This window comes from Otolemur garnettii, unplaced genomic scaffold, assembly GCF_000181295.1.
Source record: "Otolemur garnettii isolate 467f Iridium unplaced genomic scaffold, OtoGar3 scaffold00021, whole genome shotgun sequence".
NCBI classification, from domain to species: Eukaryota; Metazoa; Chordata; class Mammalia; order Primates; family Galagidae; genus Otolemur; species Otolemur garnettii.
Window position 1 is genome coordinate 18,175,378 of NW_003852416.1, and position 10,928 is coordinate 18,186,305.

At 52.5% G+C, this 10,928-nt stretch overlaps 2 protein-coding genes across 3 annotated transcripts in view; one reads left to right on the plus strand and one right to left on the minus strand.

Moving 5' to 3' along the window:
• CUEDC2 (CUE domain containing 2) overlaps positions 1-7,984 on the plus strand; it is a 10,342-nt gene extending 2,358 nt beyond the window's left edge. Inside the window, exons 2-9 of one of the 2 annotated variants that reach the window (XM_012803591.2) lie at positions 5,999-6,085; positions 6,441-6,584; positions 6,679-6,740; positions 6,833-6,963; positions 7,047-7,229; positions 7,362-7,423; positions 7,504-7,564; positions 7,647-7,984. In XM_012803591.2, coding sequence (XP_012659045.1) covers positions 6,012-6,085; positions 6,441-6,584; positions 6,679-6,740; positions 6,833-6,963; positions 7,047-7,229; positions 7,362-7,423; positions 7,504-7,564; positions 7,647-7,793 — 864 coding nt within the window. In that variant the 5' untranslated portion in view covers positions 5,999-6,011 and the 3' untranslated portion in view covers positions 7,794-7,984. Of the gene's footprint in view, positions 1-5,189; positions 6,086-6,440; positions 6,585-6,678; positions 6,741-6,832; positions 6,964-7,046; positions 7,230-7,361; positions 7,424-7,503; positions 7,565-7,646 lie in introns of those variants that run through there. The other variant, XM_012803592.2, reaches the window with a different exon arrangement.
• Positions 7,985-8,109: 125 nt separating this feature from the next.
• Positions 8,110-10,759, minus strand: FBXL15 (F-box and leucine rich repeat protein 15). The gene is made up of 4 exons (XM_003787223.2): positions 10,217-10,759; positions 9,897-10,050; positions 9,074-9,579; positions 8,110-8,437 (listed from the first exon to the last, which is right to left on the minus strand). Exons 1-4 carry the CDS (start codon positions 10,267-10,269, stop codon positions 8,248-8,250), a joined length of 903 nt encoding a protein of 300 aa, XP_003787271.1. The 5' UTR covers positions 10,270-10,759; the 3' UTR covers positions 8,110-8,247.
• Positions 10,760-10,928: the final 169 nt, after the last annotated feature.

Consider the following 10,928-nt stretch of genomic DNA (forward strand, 5'->3'; position numbering starts at 1 on the left):
ACCTGTAGTCCCAGCTACTTGGGAGGTGGAGGCAGGAGAATCGCTTGAGCCCAGTAGTTAGAGGTTGCCATGAGCTGTGATGCTGCAGCACTCTACCCAGGGTGACAGCTTGAGGCTCTGTCTCAAAAAAAAAATGGATATAAATCTGCCATTAACTTGTTCTGTAATCTTGGAGAAGTAACTTGCCTCCATTTCCTAATAGGTAAAATGGGGATAATAATGGCATCCATATTTTAGAGCTATTGTGAAGATTAGGTAAATTAGAACATGTCAAGTGCAAACCTAGCAAGCAGATTGAAATGCTAGTATTACCATTCTCAGAAGTGTTTAAGCAGGATTCATGGCAGGATAACATGCACCTTTCTTGGTACCACCAACCAGTGATTACTGGCTTGGGGCACCCAAGAAATAATGGGGTTCTGTGGGTTATATCTGAAATTTGAAACCCATCTGGTAGACCAAATATTCCCCAACTCAGGTTTGGGTGTGGTGGCTCAGGCCTAAAATTTTAGCACTCTGAGAGGCCAAGGTGGGAGAATTGCTTGAGTTCAGGAGTTTAAGATCAGCCTGAGTAAGAATGAAACTCCATGTCTACTAAAAATAGGAAAATTAGCTGGGTGTCGTGGTTCACACCTGTAGTCTCACTACTTGGGAGACTGAGGTAAAAGGATTGCATGAGCCCAGGAGTTTGAGTTTGCAGTGGCAAAAGAGCAAGACTCTTGTCTCAAAAACAAAACAAATAAACCCCCCCCAAACTTCCCCTACTCAGGGACTGCAGGGGAAAGAAGTATGAAGAGGAGCCCCTAAGCATGAAGGACATTCAGAGGAATGCTAGGGGATGGGAAAGGGCAAGTTAGAAGGCTGGGTGAAGTTTGGGCAACCCAAGAATGGAAGGAGGAAGGATGCTTTCTTGGGAGGCAAGCTAGAGCAAAAGCTCAGGGGAGAAAGACTTTATTTAGGGATAGTGGGAGTTTCCCAATAACAATTCCCTGGTCCTCAGACTTGGTTAGAAACCCAATAGCATCAGATACATCCCTGAGAAGCTTCCCCAGAAACTAGGCTTTCATGCAGTAGCCATGGGGCTTTGTCCCAGGAGAGATTGCCAGGATTTAAGGGTGATATAACCAGGGTCGACGTAGATTTCTGGATGGGGATCCCTTCTTGGGGGAGCTGCATGATGGGAACTGGTATGCTTGGGCTAAGGTGTTCCCCTCCTCCCCAGGGGCCATGGTAGGATTCTGGAGCAGAAGGCAGCCATCTACTTTGTTGGCCAGGGCTTCTCAGTCCTCCTTTACAAAGTGATCCCTATGCTGTCACAACAACTACATTGCCACTGGGGAACAGGCAATTGTGATCATAGATGGTTCCCCTGTCCTAACCCTCTTGTCTTTTTTTTTTTTTGAGACAGAGCCTCAAGCTGTCCCCCTGGATAGAGTGCCATGGCATCACAGCTCACAGCAACCTCCAACTCCTGGGCTCAAGGGAGTCTCCTGCCTCAGCCTCCCAAGTAACTGGGACCACAGGCACCTGCCACAACGCCTGGCTATTTTTTTGGTTGCAGCCATCATTGTTGTTTGGTGGCCCAGGCTGGATTTGAACTTTTTTTTTTTTAAATAGTCTCACTTTGTTGCTCTTGGTAGAGTGCTATGGTGTCATAGCTCACAGTAATCTCGAACTCTTGGGCTCAAGTGTTTCTCTTGCCTCCGCCTCCCAAGTACTGGGACTACAAGTACTTGCCACAACGCCTGGCTATTTTTAGAGATGAGGTCTTGCTCAGGCCAGGCTGGCTCTTGGAAGTCTTGATATTCCCCATTTCCCAGAGTAGCCCTAGAATACTCAACTAGTTGACTTGGATTTATTTATTTATTCATTTATTTATTTATTTTGAGACAGAGTCTCCCTATGTCACCCTTGGTAGAGTGTGGTAGCATCACAGCTCACAGCAACCTCAAACTCTTGGGCTTAAGCAATTCTCTTTTCTCAGCTTCCCAGGTAGCTGGGACTATAGGTGCCCATCACAATACCCAGCTATTATTTTGTCACAGTTGTTTAGCTGGCCTGGGCTGGGTTTGAACCTGCCACCCTCAGTGTATATGGCTGGCGCCATAACCATTGTGCTATAGGCGCCGAGACAGTGACATGGATTTAAATCTGACTACCACAGTCAAGCCAGGGGCCTCTGGACAAGTCATTAAATGCACTGAGCTTCAGTTTCTTCATCTAAGTGGAGAGTAACTTTATTGAATACACACTTCATGAGAGAATGAGTATATATTTGTGAGTGAACCAAGTATGTAGTCCCTACCTTCATGAAACAACTGGAAGAAACATTAAACATCGTCCAAATAATTCATTGATTATAGCTGTGAAAGGTGCTGCTAGTAAGGAAAATGTAGTCTGCAATGAAGGTGTAAGATGGCAGGGACCAGACCAGTTCCAAAGGGGCAGGGATAGGGTCCCTTGAGGAAGAAAATTTTAACTGGGATCCAAAAAATAAGGAAAAGTGAAATGAGGCTGGGTGCGGTGGCTTATGCCTGTAATCCTAGCACTCTGGGAAGCTGAGGCAGGTGGATTGCCTGAGCTCACCAGTTGGAGACCAGCCTAAACCAGAGGGAGACCCTGTCTCTAAAAATAGCCAAGTGTTGTGGCGGACACCTGTAGTCCCAGCTACTTGGGAGGCTGAGGCAAGAGGATCACTTAAGCCCAAGAGTTTGAGGTTGCTTGAGCTATGATGACACAGTACTCTACCAAGGGCAACAAGGTGAAACTGTCTCAAAAAAGAAAAAGTGAAATGAAGGGGGGGGGTGGTGGAAGGACACCGAAGCAGAGGAAACAGTTTGTGCAAAGGTCCTTACCATAAAAGAGCTTGAATGTTGGCAAACTGAAAGAAATCCAGGGTGGAGGAGAGTGATCCAGGGAAAGTGTGCTGTGTGGTGTATAGTGAAGTTAAAGAAATAATAGGCAGGCTGGGTGTGATAGCTCATGCCTGTCTGTAATCCTAGCACACTGAGAAGCTAAGGGGGGTGGATTGCCTGAGCTCAGGAGTAGGAAACCAGCTTAAGCAAGAGCAAAACCCTGTCTCTACTAAAAATAGATAAAACTAGCAGGGCATGGTGGCACATGCCTGTAGTCCTAGCTACTCCTCAGGAGGCTGAACCAAGAGGATAACTTGAGCCTAAGAGTTTGAGGTTGCAGGCTTGGTGCCCATAGCTCAGTGGTTAGGGTGCTGGCCACATCCATCAAGGCAGGCGGGTTCAAACCTGGCCTGGGCCTGCTGAACAACAATGACAACTGCAACAACAACAACAAAAAATAGCTGGGCATAGTGGTGGGTGCCTGTAGTTCTAACTCCTTGGGAAGGTGAGGCAAGAGAATAGCTTAAGTCCAAGCGCTTAAGCTCCAGTCGCTTAAGAGTTTGATGTTGCTGTGAGCTGTAATGTCACAGCACTCTACCGAGGGTGACATAGTAAGACTCTATCTCAAAAAGAAAAAAAAGGCTCTGTGCCTGTGGCTTAAGTGGCTAAGGCGCCAGCCACATACACCTAAGGTAGCAGGTTCAAATCCAGCCCAGGCCCGCTAGACAAGGCTGGCTGCAACCAAAAAATAGCCAGGCATTGTGGCAGGCACCTGTGGTCCTAGCTACTTGGGAGGCTGAGGCAGGAGACTCACTTGAGCCCAGAAGTTGGAGGTTGCTGTGAGCTGTGATGCCATAGTACCCTACCCAGGAGGATAGCTTGAGGCTCTGTCTCAAAAAAAAGGTAGTAGGTGCTTGGCGCCCATAGTACAGTGGTTACGGCACCAGCCACATACATCGAGGGTGGCCTGGGCCAGCTAAAACAACTGTGACAAAAAGATAGCTGGGCGTTATGGTGGGTGCCTGTAGTCCCAGCCACTTGGGAGGCTGAGGCAAGAGAATCACTTAAGCCCAAGAGTTTGAGGTTGCTGTGAGCTATGATGGCACAGCACTCTACTGAGGGCAACATAGTGAGACTCTGTCTCAAAAACAAACAAAAAACAAAACCAAAAACATCCATTCTTTGCAGATCAAAACCAGACAAAATGACCAAGCTCATATAGTTCAACCTAATTAGACCAAAACCTGAAAAGTAGCCGACGATCTGAGCCTAAGAAATTTTGACACACTCTGCGCCTGTGGCTCAAGTGGCTAAGGCGCCAGCCACATACACCTAAAGGTGGCGGGTTCGAATCCAGCCTGGGCCGCCAAACAACAATGGTGGCTGCAACCAAAAAATAGCCAGGCATTGTGGCAGGCACCTGTGGTCCTAGCTACTTGGGAGGCTGAGGCAGGAGACTCACTTGAGCCCAGAAGTTGGAGGTTGCTGTGAGCTGTGATACCACCGCACTCTACCTAGGGGGACAGCTTGAGGCTCTGTCTCAAAAAAAAAAGAAATTTTGACAGAGAGGAACTGGAGCAGAAAGCAAACTGGAGTAGGGAGAAATGGACAGAATAGAGAATAACAAGGGAGTAGAACTAACAGGATTTGGTAATTGATTGAATGCAGCGGGTGGAGGTAAAAGGGCCCAATCAAGGGTAATACGAAAGTTTCAGATTTGGTAGCTGAGTAGTGTCAGCTGATGGCACTCATCCAAGCCACTGCAAGAGGTAAGGGAAGATGTGCACAGACCAGAGCGTATCATAGATTTGGGGTGGGTGGAATTTGAGGTGCCTCAGAACCTTCTGAGTGGGATGATGAGCTGATGTTTGGACCTATGGTTCTGCAGATATTCATTTCCACCTTTGTGTTCCTAATTCTCAAGTATACACTTTTGAAAATCAAAAGCATGAGGCTTGGCACCTGTGGCTCAAGTGGCTAAGGCACCAGCCACATACACCTAAGATAGTGGGTTCAAATCCGGCCCAAGCCCACCAAATAACAATGATGGCTGCAGCCAAAAAATAGGCAGGCGTTGTGGTGGGCGCCTGTGGTCCCAGCTACTTGGGAGGCTGAGGCAGGAAACTCACTTGAGCCCAGGAGTTGGAAGTTGAGCACCAGCTAAGTGTATATATTGAGCACTGGCTAAGTGTAGGCATTTTTCTAAGTGATAGGGCTACACCAATGAGTGAAACAGTGTCCTTGCCCCACCCTTGGTGCTGACATTCTATGTAAGCAGACAGACAATAGGCAAATAAACACAAAATAATGTTAAACTGTATTAAGTGGAGTGTAGCAGGGTAAGGGGTTAGGGAGTATGGGGAATACTTGTTTGGGGTAGGTTAGTCCAGGAACGTCTCTCTGAGGTAACATTTGAGCAGAGGCCTGGAGGAAGTGTGAGGATGAGCCTGTCTGGAAGATACAGGCAGGAAACAGCTCAGCAGGTTTGAGGAAAAGCAAAGAGATCTGTTGGTGGGAAAGGGTCAGGTCTTGTGGAACTCCATAGGCCCTACAAAGGAGGACGCAAAGTCCTGTACTTAGCTCCAGGCTGCTGCAAGGGTAGGGGTTAGGCAGGAGGAGAGAATCCATGAAAGATTTCTCCTCTGTTTGGGCCCCAGAGCCAGAAAAGCCCCTTTGTGCAGAAGGTGGGTGGCATGTTCTGGGTAGGGGAAGTGCTGTGCTTGATCTCAAGGCCTGCTCCTTGAGGAGCTGGACAATGGGGCTCCTTGTGGTTGGACTTGGGGGCCAAGTGGCCCCCTGAATAATGGGATTCCTTAGCCACGAGGCATGTGACCCCAAGACCTTGGCTTCTTGCCAGAGGGTCTGGACCTGTTGCTAGGAAATGAGATGGGGGAAGGGAGAGGTAAGGGGGGTACCTCCATCTGGAGGCCTTCTCTGGAGACAGTGCCCTGCTCTGTCTCAGGCTGCAGGAGGTGAGAGATGGGTCGGGGGAGTGGGTGTGGCTCTGCTTGGAGCAGTAGGAAGGGCAAAATCTACAAATGGTTCTACAGTAGGCCAGGAGGGAGGAGCTGATGCCCCCAGGCCCAGTGGGTGGGGACAGGCTGGAGAGGGCCTGGCAATCCTGTCTGTTTGTGTCCCTTCAGAAGAGGAGAGAGCATGGAGCTGGAGAGGATTGTCAGTGCAGCCCTCCTTGCCTTTGTCCAGACGCACCTCCCGGAGGCCGACTTCAGGTACCAACAGCTCCCCCAGAAGCATCATGCTAGGATCAAGGCTGGAGCTGTCTAGCAGTACTCTGGATCCCCCCTGGCCCATGAAGAGACTGAGGAGGAAATCACCCAACTCTATCCTGTGGTGGGGGAGGGCCAATTATGATTTGTTGAGGTGGCCTGACCTCTCATCCTGTCCCTGTCGCTTTTGTTGGACAGATGTGAAAACACAGCTCAGGGAGGGTGGGATACTCTCTGGCTTCAATAATTGAAGTCTAGCTTAAGGACTCCATAAAGCTAAAGGCTACAGTCTCAGGTTAAGTGGGGTGCTGGAGGCATTTAATATCCTACCAGGGGCTGTCCTGTCTCCTTCCTACAGTGGCTTGGATGAGGTCATCTTCTCCTATGTGCTTGGGGTCCTGGAAGACCTGGGCCCCTCAGGCCCATCAGAGGAGAACTTCGATATGGAGGCCTTCACTGAGATGATGGAGGCGTATGTTCCTGGCTTCGCCCACATCCCCAGGTGGGACCTGCCTGGGACCAAGAAGAGGAAGGGGTCGGACTGATTATGGGGGCTAGGCAGAGTTGTCCTCTCACCACCTTCCTTATTTTTTCAGGGGCACAATAGGGGACATGATGCAGAAGCTCTCAGGGCAGCTGAGTGATGCCAGGAACAAAGGTGAGTCTGGGGCTTTGGGTATTTGGGTATTTTATAACTCCCCACACCTTCCCCACAAAGCCCTGGCCAACCTGATGCTCTGTCTCTTTAAGAGAACCTGCAACCTCAGAGCTCTAGTGTGCAAGGTCAGGTGCCCATCTCCCCAGAGCCCCCGCAATGGCCTGAAAAGCTCAAAGAAGAGACCAGGTCTTCTGCTGATGCTGCTGGGGACACTCAAGATGAGGTACTGGTAGAGGAGGGCACTGATGAATCACCTAGGAGGAGGGAAAGGAGGAAATACCGCCTCAATACCATTTGTGCCCATAGGCAGCTGGTGCTGAAGAAGAGCTGCTGCCAGCGGTGGATATACTCCTAGAGGTCTTCCCTACCTGTTCAGTGGAACAGGCCCAGTGGGTGCTGGCCAAAGCTCGGGGTGATGTGGAGGAAGCTGTACAGATGCTGGTAGAGGGGAAGGAAGAGAGGCCTCCAGCCTGGGATGGCCCCAACCAGGTATCCTCTCCCAGCCCTCACATGTGGCTCCAGCTACATTCCCCCTTAATGTTAAGCCCCCACCCCTACCTGTCCCCCTCTTTTTCCCCTGCTGGTGCCCTTGGGTCTAGACCAGGCTTCCTCTCTCTATAGGACCTGCCCAGGTGCCTCAGAGGTCCCCAAAAGGATGAGCTGAAGTCCTTCATCCTGCAGAAGTGAGTCTGGGCTGGGCTGGGCTGGGCCCTGGAGGGTCTTCCCAGGGTGACAGGAGCTTCACCCAGCCAGTTTTTGGCAGGTACATGATGGTGGATAGTGCAGAGGATCAGAAGGTTCACCGGCCTATGGCTCCCAAGGAGGTAAGAGGTGCTGGAGATGTGGAATGGGTGGGACTGGCTCCTGGTCCCTTCTCTTGCCACTCACTGCCTTATTGTCTGACAGGCCCCCAAGAAGCTGATCCGATACATTGACAACCAGATAGTGAGCACCAAAGGGGAGCGATTCAAAGATGTGCGGAACCCTGAGGCGGAGGAGATGAAGGCCACATACATCAACCTCAAGCCAGCCAGAAAGTACCGCTTCCACTGAGGAACTGGCTGGACTCTGCTGGAGCCTTCTAGGCTCAGGTCCCAGAGGGATGCAGGAGCCCTACACCCCCACATAGGGGACTCCCTAACTCCTGTCCCCCATCTTTATACCCCTTCTCTATGTCCTTGCTCCATAGTGTTAATCTATTCTTGGGGCTGCCTCCATGGGCACAGTAAAGGTTGCCCAAGGAAGATGTGAGTGCATTCTGGTCATTTCTGCTTCAGAATGTATCCCAGGGCTGGGATACTATGCCTGTTTGACATTCCCTCCCCAATCTTATATCCCCTAGCCTCCGACAGGGCAGCACAGGCAAGAGGGGGGTAAAAAGCTCTTTATTTGAAGCTCCAGGGGAGGACAGGGCACTAGCCTCTCACCAGAGGCCCCCACAGTTCGGTTTCCCTACAGCTCAAGTGTCAGGCTACACAGTCCAGCTGTGTTCTAACCAGCAGGTGGGTCAGACCTGCAGGTTGACAAAAGGTGCAAAGCCCGCCATGTCCTGCAGCAGTACCAGGGCCTGGTGCAGCGGTGGCTCCACGTCGATGTCCACACCGCGCTTTCGCAAGCGGCTCAGGCTGGGCTCGGCCACATGGTGGCAGTGCCTCACCCGCAGCGAGCGCAGCGCTGGGCAGTACTCGGCCAATGTCCTGAGGGAGGAGTGGGGTGAGGCTAGGGGCCCGACTCCACCACACCCCACCGCTCCCGCGGCGGGGGGTGGGACATAGGGGCGGGGCCCGGAACCCACTCAACCTAGGACTGGCTCCAGCAAAGTCCGAGTCTCCCTCCAGCTTGGGGCTTACTTCTTTCCTCCTTACACAAGGCCTGTATTTGGGTTATATACCCCATGCCTCCAGTGAGCTGGAGACATCTGGTCTCTTTTATCCGGAGGCTGATGTGGAAAGATCGCTTGAGCCCAGGAGTTGGGAGATCAGTGTAGGCAACCTAGCAGGACCCCTCTCTATAAAAAAATATATATAAATAAAAAATAAAAGGGATACCTGCTCCTTACCTTCGTCTAGGATTGTAAGTTTCCCCCTCTGTTGAAGAAAAGTCAGAAATCGACTTTCTATGTGAAATCTCCTAATGTTGGTTTTAAAAGTTTTTAAACTAAGGGCTGTCTGGCCTGGGCAATCCTAGAAGCCTTTTCTGTGCAGGATGGGAGTGCTGTGGTTATCAGGAAGATCCAGAACCTCCACTCTGATCTTTGACAACTACAGCCCGCCCCTACTCCCAGAGGCTGTTTGCTCTCCTCCCACCTCACCATCCCCCCTAGGCCCAGGCACCTGACGCCATCGCTTCCAACGCGGAGGCAGCCGGTAAGGTCAAGGTGCTCGAGTTCCGGGCAGTTCCGTGCCAATTCTTGAACCGCGGTGTCCCCCACGTTGGCGTTGACAGCCAGTGAGAGGCTGCGGAGGCTGGCGCCTAGCCTCTGCGCCAGGTATACGATGGCCTCGTCCTTGAGCTGGCGGCAGGCAGTGAGGTCCAGCTCCTCCAGGGCCGGGCAGCGGTCCACGAGGCCTCGCAGCGCCAACCCGTCCACCCAGTCACAGTGTGCGAGCGACAAGCGCTGCAGGCGGGGGCAGCCCTCGGCCAGTGCCCCTAGCGCACGGCGGCTCAGTTGCACGCAGCCCGCCAGCGCCACACTCCGCAGCTGAGGATTCCGCGCCAGTACCGGCACCAGGTCCTCGTCTAACAGCCATTCGTGACACGGCGCCAGCGCCAGCTCCTGCAGCCCCTCAGCGTCCCGCAGCAGCCAGGAAAAGGCGGCTCGTGGGATCTGCGGACCCACCTGAGGGCGAGGAAACAGCTCAACTCAGCCGTTCCAGGAGGCAGGACGGGCGCTGTCTATCCGCCCCTGAGTTCTTTCCCCGCAGCCGCCTGCCCTCAGAGCTTGCCACCCGCCCTCCCAGGAGAGACCCCACGTTAGCTCTGAGTCACTACCCAGTATTCGTCCCTTGGGAGCACTTCCCGCTGCGTGCACGGTTTCCTCGGCAGCCCTGGCCTCCCGAGGGGGTCTGGAAGGGTACACAGCAGGGCCGAGGGCTGGGCTGGAGGCGGGGCGGAGGCGGGACACCGATGGGGGCGGAGCTCCGGCCCCCGGCTCACCTGAGCGGCGTCGAAGCGGCGCAGTCCGGCCAGGTGCAGCTGCACTAGTGCCCGGAAGCCCCTGCTAACTCGTTGCAGTCGGAGTAGTTGGCGCAGTGGGACCCGGTTCAGGACGTGTGGGAGCAGCACGTCTTCCCAGGGCAGGTCCAGGAGCCTGCGGGTAAAGGAGCGTTGGCGTCTAAGGTCACTGTTACCTGGGAGTACGTCTTTGTTATGCTTCTGCGCCCGGGCTCCCAAGAGCAGCCCTCAGATCCTGTCTGGGTTCAGCTCCCCTTTCCTGGGTCCCTCTTCCCTCGCTCGGCCCCTCCCATGCTAGGTACCTGACGGCTCCGGGCTCTTGCTCTACTCCGGACGGCTCCATCGGTGGCTCCATCGGCTGTCTACTGCGCGTGCGCAGTAAGGTCGTCTCGCTTTGGCGTAGGAGAAGCTACTGCAAACCCGCCTCCTTGGCCTGTAGAGACAGACCGATTCAATCGAGTGCCGTCTCACTGAGGATCCTATCTGAAAGCTTTCCGGATGGACCCGAAACTGAGGCGAAGCAGACCGGTGTTGTAACATTAGACCTTGCCTTCTCTGCTACTGGGCTTGAGGTCTGTAGCTGCAGAGTGCAGTAGACATCAGAGACTGGTTTTCGCCGTCGTCTTGGGCCAGTAGCCGCCTCTGAGTGCAATGGTGATGGGAGGAGCAGGCAAGGCCAAACGCAGAAGGGGCGGAGCCAGAGCTCCTAGGTTACGGGCCTCCCTTCTCCTCTCTGGTTGCGTTCTGCGACTTTGAAAAATGCAGAGAAACTATCTGAGCTCTTACTGACTGGCACTGTTCAATAGGTAATTGTTTAAATAATGAATGAGTGAGCGAAGCTGGAACTTTTCTTCCTTCATCAACCAAACTTGTTCAAACCTCCCATTCCTGATTTATTGTGAATTACCGAATTATCCAGCCTTTTCACTCCGCAACAGTGTAGGCTGGGCTTCCTCCTGGGGCGAGACGTAGAGGGCGCTAAGGACTACACATCCAGCTAGGTTCCTTTCCTTT